The sequence below is a fragment of the Lipomyces japonicus genome (assembly GCF_038497905.1).
Source record: "Lipomyces japonicus strain CBS 7319 unplaced genomic scaffold V1514scaffold_11, whole genome shotgun sequence".
NCBI classification, from domain to species: Eukaryota; Fungi; Ascomycota; class Lipomycetes; order Lipomycetales; family Lipomycetaceae; genus Lipomyces; species Lipomyces japonicus.
In genome coordinates this window covers 62,355-79,408 of record NW_027117823.1, presented here as the reverse complement: position 1 = coordinate 79,408, position 17,054 = coordinate 62,355, and the positions used below count along the sequence as shown (strand labels likewise).

General features: G+C 40.5%; 7 protein-coding genes across 7 annotated transcripts; 3 read left to right on the top strand and 4 right to left on the bottom strand.

Annotated features, from left to right (window-relative positions):
• The first annotated feature begins 141 nt into the window (after positions 1 to 141).
• V1514DRAFT_328032 (uncharacterized protein) lies at positions 142 to 2,192 on the top strand. Its single transcript, XM_066927091.1, has 5 exons — positions 142 to 262; positions 417 to 572; positions 644 to 714; positions 780 to 941; positions 993 to 2,192. The coding sequence occupies exons 2-5, from the start codon at positions 440 to 442 to the stop codon at positions 1,980 to 1,982; spliced, it is 1,356 nt and encodes a 451-aa protein (XP_066784364.1). The 5' UTR covers positions 142 to 262; positions 417 to 439; the 3' UTR covers positions 1,983 to 2,192.
• On the bottom strand, positions 1,948 to 3,725 carry V1514DRAFT_366770 (uncharacterized protein). Its single transcript, XM_066929841.1, has 4 exons — positions 3,448 to 3,725; positions 3,190 to 3,389; positions 3,035 to 3,131; positions 1,948 to 2,964 (listed from the first exon to the last, which is right to left on the bottom strand). Exons 1-4 carry the CDS (start codon positions 3,504 to 3,506, stop codon positions 2,130 to 2,132), a joined length of 1,191 nt encoding a protein of 396 aa, XP_066784363.1. The 5' UTR covers positions 3,507 to 3,725; the 3' UTR covers positions 1,948 to 2,129.
• Positions 3,726 to 4,779: 1,054 nt separating this feature from the next.
• On the top strand, positions 4,780 to 6,174 carry V1514DRAFT_269902 (uncharacterized protein; the record flags this gene model as incomplete). The annotated part of the gene is made up of 1 exon (XM_066924817.1): positions 4,780 to 6,174. A coding segment is annotated over one exon (1,395 nt), but the record flags the coding sequence as incomplete, so codon positions are not given.
• A 149-nt stretch (positions 6,175 to 6,323) lies between these two features.
• Positions 6,324 to 9,572, bottom strand: V1514DRAFT_328020 (exocyst complex subunit Sec15-like-domain-containing protein). Its single transcript, XM_066927090.1, has 8 exons — positions 9,052 to 9,572; positions 8,874 to 8,993; positions 8,671 to 8,814; positions 8,548 to 8,614; positions 8,415 to 8,487; positions 8,204 to 8,358; positions 7,738 to 8,141; positions 6,324 to 7,678 (listed from the first exon to the last, which is right to left on the bottom strand). Exons 1-8 carry the CDS (start codon positions 9,382 to 9,384, stop codon positions 6,482 to 6,484), a joined length of 2,493 nt encoding a protein of 830 aa, XP_066784361.1. The 5' UTR covers positions 9,385 to 9,572; the 3' UTR covers positions 6,324 to 6,481.
• Positions 9,573 to 11,741, bottom strand: V1514DRAFT_328018 (uncharacterized protein). Its single transcript, XM_066927089.1, has 2 exons — positions 9,856 to 11,741; positions 9,573 to 9,788 (listed from the first exon to the last, which is right to left on the bottom strand). The coding sequence occupies exons 1-2, from the start codon at positions 11,558 to 11,560 to the stop codon at positions 9,751 to 9,753; spliced, it is 1,743 nt and encodes a 580-aa protein (XP_066784360.1). The 5' UTR covers positions 11,561 to 11,741; the 3' UTR covers positions 9,573 to 9,750.
• Positions 11,742 to 12,058: 317 nt separating this feature from the next.
• V1514DRAFT_355669 (uncharacterized protein) lies at positions 12,059 to 13,473 on the top strand (the record flags this gene model as incomplete). Its single annotated transcript, XM_066929637.1, has 3 exons — positions 12,059 to 12,232; positions 12,284 to 12,568; positions 12,691 to 13,473. 3 exons carry the CDS (start codon positions 12,059 to 12,061, stop codon positions 13,078 to 13,080), a joined length of 849 nt encoding a protein of 282 aa, XP_066784359.1. The 3' UTR covers positions 13,081 to 13,473.
• A 2,529-nt stretch (positions 13,474 to 16,002) lies between these two features.
• Positions 16,003 to 16,710, bottom strand: V1514DRAFT_318968 (uncharacterized protein; the record flags this gene model as incomplete). The annotated part of the gene is made up of 2 exons (XM_066925911.1): positions 16,003 to 16,301; positions 16,476 to 16,710. The coding sequence occupies 2 exons, from the start codon at positions 16,708 to 16,710 to the stop codon at positions 16,003 to 16,005; spliced, it is 534 nt and encodes a 177-aa protein (XP_066784358.1).
• Positions 16,711 to 17,054: the final 344 nt, after the last annotated feature.

The window sequence follows — 17,054 nt, the reverse complement described above, 5'->3', positions numbered from 1 at the left end:
TTAAACACGTTTAAATTTTCTTTTGCGTCAGAATTGTTGAATAACTTAGTATTGTGTATGACTTGATGTTGTGTGAAATGTACACAACTGTACATACGTATCATCATATTATCGTGATCGTGAGGCGTTGCAACTTTTTATCTAATGCAAACCGCGAACAAAAAAAAAAAAACAAATTCGCGAGTCAAAACGGCACACTTTAAAGCAAACGATACAATAGCACCAACACTCTAAAGGTCAAATATATTATACGTTTAATAGAGTAAGTAAACCCTGGCCTCTTGTATGATCGTGGTTCAAGTTTTTTTTTTTTTTTTTTTTTTACTAAAAATACTATGCTTCTGATTAATTCTTCACATTTTACATGATCTGAACAAGAATTTTAAATTATACTTACTAACACCGCCTCCAAATAGTTTACTGTCAGCGAATTTGAAAGATGCTCGATATTCTTCAGTTTTTGGAAGACAAGGGAGGAAACCCTGAGGCAATCCGAAAGTCACAGGCTGCCCGAGGAGCACCAGTTGAAATAGTCGACGAAATCATAAATGACTACAAAGAGTGGACGAAGAGTATGTTGCTAACAATGTCCTGTAGTTATTGAAGCAAGAATTTATAATGTTAACAAGAATTGGATGTTAAGTTCGGTTTGACCTCGATGAGTTAAACAAGCAGCAGAATAAGATTCAAAAGGAGATTGGTCTTAAGTTCAAGGTTAGTTTTGTTCATTTGTTAACTACTAACGTCGAGATTTGAGGTTTTACATTGATTTTTAATAGGCGAAAGAAGATGCTTCAGACTTATTGAAACAAAAGGAGGAGATCGTGGCTAAGAAGGCCGAGCTTACGGAAAAGGAAACCGAGGCAGATGCCCAACTGAAGGCGAAGGTGAACACCGTTGGTAACATTGTTCACGAATCAGTTATCGTGAGCCAGAACGAGGTATGCAGAAAAAAAAAATTATTATACGGCAAGCTAAAAGTTACTTATTAGGATGATAATGACCTTATTCGCACCTGGTTTCCTAATGGAGAGCCGAAGAAGCTTGATAACATTCTTTCACACCATGAGGTACTCACAAGACTGGACGGTTATGATCCTGAAAGAGGAGCCAAGCTTTCGGGACATCGTGGATTTTTTCTTCGCAACTACGGCGTGTTCCTCAACCAGGCCCTGATTAATCACGGTCTCAGTTTTCTTGTTTCAAAAGGGTACACTGCCCTTCAAGCCCCGGTTATGTTGAACAAGGATGTTATGGCCAAGACTGCCCAGCTTTCTCAATTTGACGAAGAATTATACAAAGTTATTGATGGTAGTGATGAGAAGTACTTGATTGCTACTTCTGAGCAGCCAATTTCGGCCTACCATTCAGATGAGTGGTTTGAACAACCTTCTGAACAGCTGCCAAAAAAATATGCCGGATATTCTTCCTGCTTCCGTCGTGAGGCTGGATCTCACGGCAAAGATGCTTGGGGTATATTCCGTGTTCATGCATTCGAAAAGATCGAGCAATTTGTGATTACTGAGCCTGAAAAATCTTGGGAAGAGTTTGACAGGATGATTGCTCATTCTGAAGAATTCTATCAATCATTAAAGCTTCCTTATCGCGTTGTCGGCATTGTGTCTGGTGAACTTAATAATGCGGCTGCAAAGAAGTACGATCTTGAGGCTTGGTTCCCATACCAAGGGGAATACAAGGAATTAGTCTCATGCTCGAACTGCACTGACTACCAGTCTCGCAATTTGGAAATCAGATGTGGCATCAAGAAATTGAATCAGCGTGAAAAAAAATACGTTCATTGTTTGAACTCGACTCTTACCGCGACCGAGCGCACCTTGTGTTGTATATTAGAAAACTATCAAACCGAGGATGGCTTCAAAGTCCCTGAAGTTCTTAGAAAGTGGATTCCGGGTGAGCCAGAGTTTATTCCGTTTACGAAGGAACTTCCCAAGAATACGACGTCGCAGCAGAAAAAGAAGTAAATACTGCGGGTCTGTTAGATTTATTTTGTACAGTTTAATGTCGTATTATTTAATAAGTTGGATTTTTTTTTATGTCGCCTTATTTTTATGTCGACAAGCTACACGTAGTTTACAAAATAATTTTAGAGATTAAAAATGTCATATACACTACCGTTTTTCATTCCTTTTTAAATGCAATACAACTTGTGTCCAGTTTAGACATCCTAACACAGAGTAAACATCCTTGTTCCGTAAACTATCAAGCGCCCTCTCTTGCTTCAAACGTATATGGTCAGTAGTGCCTTCAGACGCGGAATCGTGTTCGCATTCATACTGGTCAATCTGTCGACTTTTGACGTAACGCGTAATCACTTTAATAACGGACTGTTGTTGCTTGTCACTAACATATACCGGATCGCTTAATACCCGCTTGATCAAGCACCAAGTTGTCTCATGTCCTTGGCTGACCGTTGTAGAAAACCTGATGACTTCAAATAGTGTGGATAATAAAAGATCGTCATCCTGAACGCCCGAGACACCAAAGTGAATAGAATTGACATAAAAGAGAAGAATCCATTCCAGAAATGACCATCCAGAAGCATCTCTGGGATGTGCAAATGACCATTTCTGAACTGTAGCTACCGTACGCTTCAGATAAGATTTAGTCTGGATCGCGGAGCCAGCATGCGATTTCTTCAGTATATGCATGCTATAAATGTCCGAGAAGAGCCAGCGGGCATAAGACCAGGCATAATAATTTGATGGATGATATTCACCAGATACGAATGTCATGCGTAATTCATGCTTGCATAATTCTTCAATTTGCCGAACTTGAAATTCATCATGATGTTGCTGTAATTGTAGTTTGACGGCATGCTTGCGATAATTCCATATCAGAGGTGATTTCGTATGCTTTTGAAGACGGGAGCAAAGAAACAGATCGGTAACATTCTGTTCTTGGTTTGGATTGGCAATTGAAGGATGATCCCTTAGTAATCGTTTCCTGGTTTGAAATAAATTTTAAGTTAGCATTTATGAAAAAGATGCAAGGTGTGCAGCGTAGGTCGACCAACCTGGCATTTATGGCAGTCAAATTTTCACTAGTGACAAGAAGAATAACAACTGCATACTGACTGATTTTCAAAGCTTGATCATCGGACCAGCTGTTTACTGCATGAGACTATTAACAATGAAAATTTAATTTAAAAATTAAAATTCTTTGAAATACATTTAACCAAATCGTAAAACTGTGAGTTGGCTTGCTTGAACGCTTCAAGCAAGTGAATCTTGGGAATGCCAGCTATGTGCTCGGAGGGCACGACAACAAACGGATAATAAGCATTGTCATAAGTGCCATGTCCGCTATCATTGAATTGTATTAATCGCTGAATCTCTGGCGGAACGGTTTTCAAAATATCAACCTCCTTTCTAATATCAAATTTAGTTAATCTATTCCGGTTGCGTGTTGCGTGACAAGACAAGTTACATTCTATGATCCAAGAAGATCTTATATATAAGAGAACAAGGATCGGTATTTAAAACCATTAATGGCCCAACTATTCTTAATAAAGGTTAATGAATCCACCATATATGCATTAGTTTACGTTGTCCGCACGCCGCCGCGCAAGCGACAGCACAAGCATCAGCTGGCTGGCTTTACAAGACTTTGCAAAGTACACAGAGCGCTACAAGACCAAAAAACAAAAAATAAAAAATTAGTGAAGATAAGTAAGTATTCTGGCAAGAATTCAGTGGAAATAAAACCAATAGTAAAGTTTAATTATTTGGAGTCAGCACGGCCACAACAGCTAGTTGCATACAATTTACAGACTTCTTGACCCATGTCAGTTGGCTATAATGAGCTCAGACCGACAAGATTTGCTTGTGAACATAGCGAGAAAATTATCGATACAAACGGTTTTGTAAAATATGTATAAAGAAAAACTTGCCAAGTTTAGCTGAATCGTAAATGTTTATTACTCATGTCAGTTTGGCTATGAGTATATATATATAACATTCAAATGCGTGCATATCTCGTCTAATACATAATTATAGGTAAATATTATTAATGGCACGCAGTTTTTGAATTATACCGGTCGGTGCATATATAATATAATAATAAGTACTTAAGTACGGTATTGGTAGATATCTATTCAAACGGTAATTTAATGTTGCGCTAACTAACTAATTTCGAATTAATGGTTACGTTATTTTTACAACAAATTTCAATTTCGTTGCTTTTATGCTTTGGGATACTTTTTTTTTTTTTTTTTTTTTCACATAATTTAGCTCAAAAGTAAATGTTACAAATCTAAACCATGTGATTTCACACTTTAAAAATTATTTATAATTAATTTGGTTGTCCCATAAATTTTTTTTTTCCATTCTTTTTTTGTCTTTTTGATTTGCATGTTTTTGATTACTTGCGGCAGGTCAACATACAGATCAATATATCCACAATAACAGACTCTTACATTTATTACATAATAATCAATACACATGATAACTAGCATTTTGAAATTGATCGATTTTAATTTATTATAATTAGTTTGGGTTATTCAGAATGTCGGCAGTGCTTGATCAGTCCAGTGGCGGCGCGAGTCCAGTAGAAAATGTAACTAGGCGATCCCCCAATTTGGATGCCGTGATTCGGAAACAGGAAGCAAACGTACAAGCCATACCGGAGCGCCAGATAGAAGAGACAACAGACGAAGAAGAGAACGAGGACGAAGACGAAGACAAAGACAAAGACAAAGACAAAGACAAAGACAAAGACAAAGACAAAGACAAAGACGAAGACGAAGAAAAAGACAATATCAAAGAGGATAAAGAGGATAAGCACGATAACGATAACGATAACGACAGCAGCGAACACAACGAAGAAGAAGAAGAAGAAGAAGAAGAAGAAGAAGATGATGATGATAACAAGGAATCCGGCAGCGATTCTGATGCGCTGTCTGATGCGCCGAATGGAAAAACCAAGTTCCGGTCGATAGCACCAGCTCCAACTGCAAGTACAGCAGGCGCGACGGATGAACCTCTCACGGTAGTGCCTCAACCATCTGGAACACGACGAAGTCGGCGAAGACGGCAGCCACCACACTATAGAGAAATCAAGACCAGGGTGTTGTCGATCGCGGACAAGTTCTTGCCACTGCTGGGTGATATTGCGTTAGCTAACGTGGGTCAACTTGAAATCGATCAATTGTCGCAAAAGTTTTACGCCGTGTATGGCGAACTTAACTTGCTACGAAAATTTTTGGAGCAAGGTCCGGATGAATCGGGTTCGAACTATATTAGCACGGTGAACAGTAAAAACACGGAAGTAAATGCTAATTATTATCTTACCCCTACTGGTCGCCTTAAACGTGCCTTGACCGGCATCAAGCCTGAGTCGTTCGTAAATGGAGGAGACAAAGAGGAAGGTCATATCACGAAACGAACGAAAACTAAACCAGAAGTCAATGAAGGTACGGAAGGTACTTATATGGAAAATGCTGAAGCAAATGCAAATGATAACAGTCCAGCACCTGTGCCGGTCATACCCGAACTCGATTCAACTTTTCCCGTGGTGTCGAATTTTCGGGCGTTGCCATACTCCGACAAGCCGTCTCACGAGAACGGCGTGGTCCTGCTGAACGAACGAAGAAGAGCAAAGCTTTGGGCGAACATGCATTCAGAGATTTTCGCATTCGCGGTCGGATATAATTCACAAAAATTGAGAGAAGCGCAAGGTTTTTTCGAACTGGCATACTCACAGGACGGCAGAATGAAGCGGACGACAAAGAATGACCTTGCGATTGCTGACACGTTTTCTCATGGGATTGCATTATTCCGAAAGCAATTGTATGAAACGGTTGAGACCGCGACCAGTGCCGAAGATCCCAGGGCATTGCGCGATTGTGGCATTAAAACTTATACAAACAATCTTTACCGGCTAAAGACCAAGCCACCAAATTTTTATCATTATCTTTTTGCCGCTGCATTCTGGCGTTGGGTGAGGGACGAAATTGATAACAAAACTGTGATAGCCACCACGTCTGAGTCTGCATCCTCTGCAACCGGTGATCAGAATAAACTCGTCGTGAATACTATTAACGATTGGTGGAGCGAGTGCGTCAGTTTATGCAACGGCATGATTAAAACACATAGTGAAAAGGCTGAGATGAAAGCTTTCTTGAAAGATATTTTAATTGCTGATGAGCAGAAATATTCAGATTAAGTCCACTGTTCTTTTTTTTTTTTTTATTTTACATTTGTGTGGTTTTTGCTACGTATTCATTTATTTTTGTTTTTTTGTTTTTTAAGGTTGTGTTGGTGCATTTTTTATGTGTGTATCATACATCTAAGGAAAGGTAATAGGTTTGGAAATGTACTTAAAATTTTGACATTGTCCTTCAAAACGGACATTAAAAGGTTTACTTATTTCTCTCGAATATCAAACTCCTAAATAAAAATTCTATATTTACATACAAATGCCCCATAGTTTTGGTGTAATATACAACAAGCAAAAATGGCTTTCAGCCCCTGCCTCGATACAATCTCTTCGACCGCAGCGGCATAGGTGGAGCAGCATTCAACTTTTCAATTAGCGCAATGGCATTCTGATGCTTCACGCGGCCGTACTTGCGCATTCGTATCTCGGTATTATTATACTCTTCCATATTTGGCGATTGCAATAGTTCAATGGTCTGTCGCAATTCCGTAAACGTGGTTAACAGACTGTTATCCGCATCCTCTTCGCTTCGATGTTTTAACCTGGTCGACGCCGTGCTGTTACCGTTCAATCTCTTTTCCGCATTTCTGCCAGAACCAAGCGATCCGACAAAACCTTCCAAGTATTCCACGTCTCGATCAAAATTATTCAACGCCGGTCTCGTAATTCTTCTTCCAGAATTAAGAAGCATATCAAGTAATGATGTAGCAAGATGATCGAACGCATCAAAATATATAAAACTTTTGATCGACTTTGGTAAGTTTACCAAGGTAGAATTTACCAATGTTTGCAAAAACCGGACCATGTCAATTAAATATGAACTCGGATCATTGTTTTCCTTCACTGCTTCCCAATTGTAATCTGCAATTTCAAGAAAATCATCAATCTTGGAATTTACAAGTTCAAACACTCTCTTTTCAGCTTTCTTCCTGGCGGTGGCAAATTCTTGACCAGCACGTAATTTGATCGGTCCTTGTGATAATGAAGCCGGAATCGCAGAACTTTCATTCAACATCTTCTCGAGTTCTATTGCCGCAGTCTCAAAATATTCTAAATTAACAAAGATTTGCACGATTTCTTCTCGATTTGATGACCTCAGACGATCCACTAATGTTCTGCAAACCACGTCTACCAGAAGCTCGTCCAATGAGTTTTTTAATGTTTGCTCGAGCTTGATCGGGTTCTCATCTGAATACTCATCCGAAAAAGAATAATGCTGGCTAACAAAATTTCTAATCTCCGCGCATGACAATGGATAAACTTGCGAAAATGGCAACGTGCACGGGAATTTGACATGACTGGGGTCCACATTTGACTTGTACCAACTAACACTAATAACGTTTTCCCATAACTCTCGACCGTTGATAACCATGGGCATGTAATCATCTTCCGTGACCGTTTGCTGAAATTCTAGCATGAATCTTTGCTTCAAAAAGGTAGAATATTTTTCAAATAATGTAAGTAAAAATGAATTTAACCGGTTTACTTCAAACTCATAACTCTAAAAACAAAACATTAGCCAAATGCACCTGTATAGTTATAATATACAATTTTCCTTACCTCCATGGTCTGAATAAATAATCCTAACAATGTCCTGACCTTTAATATGGTCTCGGGATCTTGTAAATTAGGCAGTACTGGTGCAATCAAATCCGCTACGCGTTGGCAAGCTGACTGCCATAACGAATCTACCGCTTCTGCGGTTCTAAAGTTATGAGCTTGCCTTCGAGTAGCACGTTCGACAATGGCAAATCCGCAAACTGTGTGCAACAGTAATTCAAGTGGGTTGATGTTTTCGTCAGTAAACTCCAACTTGGCCGGCAATAGCACTTCCAGGTCTTTTATTCTATCGTGCTCATACTTTTGCCTAAATTCTTCCAAAACGCCAAGAGTTAAAAAAATATGCATACATTCAAACAAAGGCGTTAAGCTGACGTGAAGATGATCGTTATCCAAAGGATCAACTACAAGATATTAGCCTCATAAACTTTCCATGCCCGATTTCAAAAACGCAATGGTACCGTACATTCATCATTTTCTTCTAAGGCAATCTCAACCGCAGAATTGAGCTTATAAAATCGTAAATGAGGATTTTTGTCAACCCGAGTTTTCCAACGTTGCCGTTTAAATTCGGTCGCACCGAATGCTATACTACCAATCTGGGCTGATATTTTTCGCACGCTGCTCAGTGTTAATCACAATTTTCAAATGCTCAATCATTCACAATTCTTTATTACCTTCCAAGCCAAACGTGTAAATCTGCAATAACGTCTTCTTTTATTTTTGCTTGCATGGCAGGCACAGAATTCCCTTTAAAATTCAGCATTAAAGAATGGAATCAAATGATCCAAACATCTTTGCAAAACTCACTTATGCTTCGTGCAAACTCAAATTCAGAAACTTCTTGAAGGTAATTTCGTTGAAGGTCGGTGATGCTCTGTGTAAATCATGTTAACATTTATAGCATAGCTGTAAGATTCAATTCCGACATACTTTAAGGGCCAAAAAATATTTTTTTTGTTCAATCATTTCATATATTCTGTTTGTCATATTCAAAACTTTTAAGCATTTGTGTAGTGCTACCGTAGCTTCGTCGATACTCTTTTTGGCTCCTTGAGAATCAAGAAGCATTTTGTTCTAAATTTAAACAAGTTAGATTCTACGCAAGATGTGTAATTTAACCAATTAAACCATACCTTGGCAACCAACGAATTCCCTGTCTGTTGAATGTCTTGATTAATATCATAAACTTTTGTCCGGAGCTGTTCTGAATGTGATTTGACTTGAGCCAATTGCTGAACCGCTTTTGTGTATTCCTAGATCACGAATGATTTAGCTTGCATGTCTTATAACTAAGCAAATTTTAGTCATTACCTGCTGGTTATCATTGCACAACTTTTGTACTTCCAGTTCTTTCTGATCTGTAATGGCAGTGAGCTTATCGAGTAGCACGTCTACCTGATCCACATTAACCGCGTCTTCCAGCACGGGCGCAAGTTGTTCAAGATAATCGTCCCCTTCCAACGAGTTCAAGAGTGACAATGGATCTGAGTTCAGCAAAAGAACTTGTTGCAAATTAAGCATCATGTCCTGCGTGCTATCATCTTGAAAAGGTCCGTTATGTGAAATCGGTCGGGCTTGATCGGGCGACGACGGCACTCCTTGTTGCTGCTGTTGTTGCTGCAGAACCGCTGTCCGCGTCGACATGTTACAAAATGAAGAAACGCACACTAAGCCTTCGCGGGCCTATGACTTAAAAAATGTTGTAATCTAGTAATTTTGATTTTAATAACTTTTTCGGTTGTGGCCTTGATTTTGGTACCTGGTGTGCTTGCCGATATTTGTTTTCTCCACCCGTGCTTCGTCATGTTGCCCCTGGATTTGGTTTACATCTGCTTCTTTTTAACAATCTCTCATTGATTACCGACTAAAATATTTACAATCCACCAATAAAACTCTCCACTTTATCCTACTTGTCCTAAAATAAAACGCCCAAACCAATATAATCACCCATAACAGAACGCCCGTGTAATTATCTAATGTAGTACACAGTAAAAAAAAAAAAAAAAAAGCTCAATTTAGACTCATTTTTTGAATCCGGTCGTAAGTTTCTAAAAATATTTTGTCTTTAACATACGTGCCCACGTTAATTAAAAACAAACAAAAAAAACAACATACCTTGCATTTGCTTCATATTCCTTTTTCCGGCTGCAAACGATCCCGGAGATCCCAACGTGGGCGATCCTGCGCCAACGATGCTGGGAGAAACGGCCCTTCGTTTAATCGAATACGATTCAAACCTGTCGTCACCTTGCCCTCGACGTTTAAGCTTTCGATCAATCCCAGCTGCAGACCCGACAGGCGAGTTCGACAACGGAGATTCCCAACCATCCAGTGGCCGTTTTATGGCCTGCGTGAACGATGTTCCGGCTCCCGCCATCGGAAATCTGGTTTCGTTGTCATGCCTTTGAGCTTCATCCGTGCTATCGTTTGGATCCTCATACTCATCAGCTCGTGTAGTATCTGACAAGTACTCCGTCATGGATGCATTACTGATGGCCCGCCGCCTGCGGATTGGAGGCGTGTCGAGCAAGCCATTTTTAAAAGCATTAATCGGCCGTGATCCGCCATCACTAGATACGCTACTAATGTCTGGGTCAAAAAACTGAAACTTCTTTCCGCCTCGCTTTTTTACTCGAATCGTCCGCCCGGCAAAACCTTCTTCATATTCATATTCATCATCATCGTCATCATCATCGTCATCGTCATCATGGTCGAAATCATCTCGAAATGACATCGTGACTTCTGCCTCATGCTTTATTTCAGCCTCAGCTGGTGCAAACTCATCTGCAAGTTCACGACTTATCCTCGTGAAGCTTCGAATCTGTGGCTTTAATAACGTGCCGGTCGCAGACCGGGACACTGGTACAGCACGACGAAATGCCGGATGTACTTCGTCAAACGAAGATGCCAATGTGCCAGTTTGTCGTGCGATTGTAGATGTCATAAATCCGTAGGACAACCGGGTGGCTGCTGTATAGTTTTCAGGCAACGTGGCTCTCGGCAGTCTCTGAGTTGGCGTCTGATCTGAAATGACCTCATCGTCGTTAAATGAAAAATGCGGGAAATATACATTCTTCTGAGAACTTGGAGTTACGGATGCTGCTATTCCGTGTAAGGGCGGAAACATGTTCGGCGTGCTCGGCGATGACACTGATACATCTTCTGAATAAATTGATTTTTGATGTTGGAAAGAATTTTTGTTTTCTGAGTATCTTTTTAATCCAAAATCCATCATGTCCTTATTGGAATGACTTTCAAATTCATCATCACTATCAGACGAAGAGTACGACGGTGCCGCGGATGGATCAGTTGACGAGATAAACAAGTCCCTATTTTCTAACCCATGTGACGAGCTTGATGTATCTAACGTGGCCAATAACGACGTTTTGCAAGGTGTTAAAGATGACGAAGCAGAGTGTAATGATGCAATACTGTTTCGCCGGCTGTGCGGCGAGCTCCCAGGCACCAGCTCTGGTGACTGTGGTACCATCGATTGATGAAGGCTTGTACAACGTAAAGGCTTTGTAAGATTAAGAGATATGCTATGCCTGCGCGGAGTGACCACCGTCGCCGAACCTGTGGTCGATTTTGCAAACTGAGAAGCTGACGAAGACAAGGACGGCGAATGAGAAAGAGATTGAGGAAACTGGTGTGATGAGTCATGACCACTGGATGACCAAGGCAATACAGATTCAGAAGAATTAAGCAATTTCTTCATTGCAGTTACCGGAATCAACGGTTGCGTCCTTGTTGTTGTTGTTGTTTTTGTTTTTGCGGAACCAGGATCAGGCGACCGGCCCGGTATGACGTAGTCGTCCATCCCGGCTCAGAGCTAACAATCAACAAAAAAAATCGCAGACGCTGCCGTTCTTTTGTTAAAATTCTAGCTTACCGGATAAGTTCCTCAAAGCAAAACTGTTTAATGCAAATACCGTTCTCCATTCAAAGCCTTTACGAGGTGATTGCCGTCATTAAAAAAATCAACAAAATCGCAAATTCACGTGACTTCAAAGAACGAACGATGGGGGCGTAATTCTTATAATCGAAATAAGGGTCATAATCTATTCTCTAATTCACACGTGACTTTTACAATTACTAACAAATTATCTAATTTATTTGTTTCACGTGACCTGCCTTTTTTGGTTTATGCATATTTATTTTACGACTGAATTACATAAGCACCATATTATCATTTTTTTTCGCGTCTTTTGTTTACATTCGCCAGCATTGTTTTGATCGTTTTTTTCAACGTCTTCTCTCGACTCACTCTTCTCAACCCCATTGCATTAATCGTCTTCTATTGAATTTTGAAATTACTATGACGGAAAAATTATATTGCAGTAGTTGTTTCCAATTTCAGGTAGCTGAGGACTTTGGGAAGAAAAAGAATGGGAAGCAGTACAAAACCTGCAACCGGCACAACAAAAAGCGCTCGCTCCAATTCGATGATTGGAATGATTTTATTGAGCTTTTAAAAAATTGGAAAAAAGTGGTATGTAGCTTTGAGACGCATACATAGCGACACTTCTAACATTGTTTTCAGAGCGAAGATGAGATATTTGACGGGCAATTTACATTCAGTTTGGATGCTTTACCTGTCCAATTTGGATCGCTATCTATTCCACGAATTTCTGAAGATGACAGGAATAATGACGACTCTAGCGCGTCTGTTAGGACTGAGATGACTGCGGCGATGCGGGAGCTGACTACGATCATTTGGAAGGCAGGAGGATTTCGCTTCCACCACAAAGGCACCAATTTTTCGAGCTTTAGATATCATTACCAATGCTCTCAGGATTTGAAGAGTGTGAAAGAGTATCAGTTTAAGGTAAATGTTGAGAAGCAGCGGGATGGCACACGCATGAAACGATTTTCATGCGAAAGTAAACTAAGCTTACGATGCTGTTCAAATCGAACACTCGACCTTTTAATGATCATAAATGGCTCAAGCCTTATGAAGACATTGAACTGGTGCCAAAGATGCGGGAGTATATACAGTCACGGGTGTCAACCAAGACCCCATGCGAAATCTACCGAGAAGTTCGACTTCTGCCGGAAACAAAAGCTACGACAAGACATCAAGTCTATTATCTTTGGAAGCAGGCTCATAACAAGATTTGGCAGCGAGACACAGATCCGCTAATTTCTGCTAAACTGCTTCTCTCTGAAGATAGTGCGTATAAGGAACATTATGATGTCTTCACTTCAGGAAATCTAAAAGCATTGGGCTTTTATGCTTTTGAAGTCGTACAACGGCTCCAAAACTCAACTGTCCAATTGGTGATGGATGCTACTTTTGGAACTAACATTGGTGGAATAGAGCAGCCCGTGCCGACTTAGGAGCGATGACGCATATTATTCATCAGTTTCTTGAGCGACTAAATCGTTATGGAATCCAACCGAAGTTCTTGGGGATTGACAGGATGCTGCCGAAATTTCAGCAGTTGGCACGGTATGGCCGAATGTCAAAATTCAGCTATGCTATTGGCATGTAAAACGAGCTTTAAGCATGAAGCTCAATTCATCCAAAAATGCCAACACGCTAAATCACTACAAACCGGCAGAAGCGCAGGAGTTGATCCCAGGTTTGGAGATATGTTGGGGCTCGTCAGGAACACGTCGACCTGCGAGCCATAGATATGGCAATTGTGATTGTCCATAGCAACACACAGTTTTTAAGGAGTCGGGGCGGCTAGAGCTAGCAACTAAGGAAGAACGGGATACGGTGATTGAAATATTCTGCCGACATTTCAACTTTCATCCCCTGATACCTGATGCCGACGGGACATATAAATCGTCAGAAACTTTGCATCGTGAATGTGCTGCAGAAATGTACACATGGTGCAAGGCGCGAGACTATTACCGTCTTTGGGCATACCTTGTCGTTAACTGGTACTCCCCGGCACAATGGAAACTGTGGGCCCGAGCTGCGAATCCCACAGAGATCCCAGCACTGAAAACCACGATGATCGTTGAATCGCATTGGAGAATTCTGAAACACGACTATCTCCATAGATTCAACCGGCCTCATGTTGACCTTGTTGTATGGATTCTGATGTCTCGCGTTTTCCCAGATGCAATTCATCGAATGAAAGCGATTGTCAATGGGGAATTTCGCATATTCAAGGCAAGCTGGCGTGAAGCATTCAAAAAGCAATGGAGAAAAGAGGCTTGTAAAGGAGTTATTCCCTAGAAGTTAAAGGAATATCACACAAATCCAGTCACCTGGGTTTGTGCCTGCAACTACTTTTTACATAGTCTTTCTTCTGTGCAAGCACATCGTGCATTGCTTTCTGCCGCCCGATCCGAAAGTGTTTTAGACTTGTAGCCGCCAAACATCGTCTCCTTTCTGGAAAGCAGAGCAGTTGGTTTTGCTGCCTGAATATGCGACTTTATATGGAGGCGGTGACTCGCGAGATGATGCCGAAGAATCAGCAACCGATTCGTTGGACAGCGGCTCGGAGATGATTAGTTACGAAGAGGAAAGTATTGACGGTGATGAGTCCATCGAAGCCAAAGTAGAAAACTTTCGGAAAGTGGGGCAGGATGTCATGGAGATTTTTGATCAATTATCGAAAGGCAATCTGAAGTTCATAGAACGATATCTGGCTACTCGTGAGATGGATGGAGTCTTGCTAGATGAGATTAAGAGCCGTTCAAATAGACGGGTCATGCCCCATACTTGGGGTAGGTATCGACATCCTGCGACAATGTTTTTTTCTTAAAAATTATTATAATAATGTATATTAATAATTTACGTAAATACTTATTTATTTTTGCAAAAACGTCACGTGGATGTGATTCTAGCGTTTTCGTCAACCGCATTAAGCGGCGTTGAACGAACAAACGCCTCGAACGGACCTAAGTTGTACGAATATACAATGAATGCTACCTAATTATCCAGATGCTTTTGAAGGATGGAACTACGTTTCAAGTGCAGGTTCTATAGTATCTGTAGTAGCTATTATTGTATTTATTATTACTATTTATAACCAATTAACTAAAGGTAATATATTGGACTTGAACCTATAATCTTTTACCAATTAAATTACATCATTTCCGCCTTTAGTTATTAGGAATACAAGCACATTTCTTTTATAAAAATTTTTTTACTGTGAAAGATGACCTAGCTTTCTGGGTTTTTCTTAACCCTCTTCTCTGACAGACAGTTGACTGTACCGTATTCGTGTTCACCCCTATCGAATTTGAAATTGGTGACTCGGTATTTATTGACCAGTAAATATAATTCCGGCTATTAATGATGTACATAACAAAAATTTAGTTCCGTCTCTTATAAGGAAATTTATCGGACATTTTAAGGTGATTGAAAAACAGTGTGCTGTGAACTACACTCTAGCGCTGCTTCCGTCTTGGAATAGGTCAAATGTTTTCATTTAGGCTACCTGGTGGTCTTTTTTACAGCACCTACGGCTGCTACACCTTCGCGCTTCCGACAATAAAAATGATGGCAACACTGGGGAAGAGGAACAGCTAACGTCGGATAAGTCAACTATTCTATTGTTACCCCCTTTGCACAATGGGCAACCGTGCTTCCTATCTAGTGCTCGACTGTAATAAGCGCGACTAATTTTCGTGTTGTGTTTGACTATTTTTTTGGTTTTCTTTTGTATTGATTTCTGTTTCTATAGCTGTTTGCAATTTATGATTTCTAGTTTTTTTTTGTTGATCACCCTTGTGTTACACACTTTCAAATTAATTTTAGACATTTCAACTGACTATGACCGGTAAAAAGGCCAACTTTAGCCGAACGTACTGATCAACAGGAGTTGACCCATTTTCAGCCACCGTATAATCTTCCATGTCCTTCAAGAACCTGTTGATATACTCTCCCGCAGCACTCAGGCGCAGAATCCGGGCGATCGCACGGTGAATACCCAAAAGTTCACGAGAAGGTGGCTCGATATCTCCGTTTAGAGCTTCATCAAATGATACCGTAACGGGAGGGTCAAAACGCACGCTCGACCTATTTGCCGGGTTTATACAGTCAACCGTATATGTACTTTCAGTACCCTGTACATGTTCAAACACAATTTCAAAATCACCAAAATGTGAATGTACGCCAGTAGAAAGAGTGAGCACATTCTTTAAATTATCTATATTTTCTCCTTCGAGCCCAATGACAGCAACAGGATTGAACATTTTTTAAATGTTAAACGCAACTCGCTTAAGACTCAGGCTATTTAACAGTCAGAAAAAGATAAATCATGATCAAGGTATAAATGTACCAGATCAGATGACCCATCAAGATATGAGAGGAGTGAATGTGGAATAATGTGCACTACCTGTAAATAATCCGCTTTCACATTGTTCTCCAAGCGATCGATTTCCATAGTCATTCCTTGGATGGCCTCGGCTTTTTAATCCGCGTTCTCCAAATTGAATTTTATCAAACCTGCGAGTTACCACGCATCCATGATGATCACTGGTAAGGCATAATTCCCTTAACGCTCTCATGCGATGTGATACACCCTCAACAGGTTCTGGATCGACGAGTTCAGAAGGCCTAGCTACATCAGGGGTCCGCCCAACCGATGCTTTGACTACTTCAAGTAAATATAGCATAATTAATCGTATTCTGCAGCATACAAAGCATAAAAAAATTAGCCATGAGATCCATGGCTATTGCGGTCATGCCCATTCACAACCGCGGGAGTAAGTGAGCGTGTAATATGAGAATTCCTATTCAACTCTGACAATATATTTTCTAAACTAACTACTCAGTTCTGATGATAGGTATGCGAACAAGTATCTCAAAAACCTGCCGGACTTCTCGAGTTCTGCCTTCATCACCCGTAGCAGAGTAATAGGATTATAGTCATCCCTGTCACTCACAGTACGCTCCCAAGGTTCAAACTGCGAGACAAGTATACCAAAGTCTCTGGTTCTTCGAGCACGTTCACTTGGCGTTAGTGGTCCAGACGTGATTAACTCCAGCTCGGAAGAAAGCATTTATAAAAGTGTTATTCAAATAGAATATGTGATACACCATATCAACCTTCTATAAGCTTTTACACCAAACCGTGCCTCCATAGTAAATGAAGTCAAGCACAAAGCGCTACTATATTTATGCAATACCCACATTGTGATTGTTTTCAATGGAAAGATTTACATAAAATACAAATCAATGAGTGATATACCACATGGACATGGCACTTGTTTATCCTGAAGATGATGCGTTGACGAAAATTTTAAGCATTATACCACCATCCGCATCGTGCTTTACGGTTCTCATCATGGTCGACCCCGATCACGCGTTCCCGCGCCGGCCATGGTCGTTCGGTGCCACAACCAGC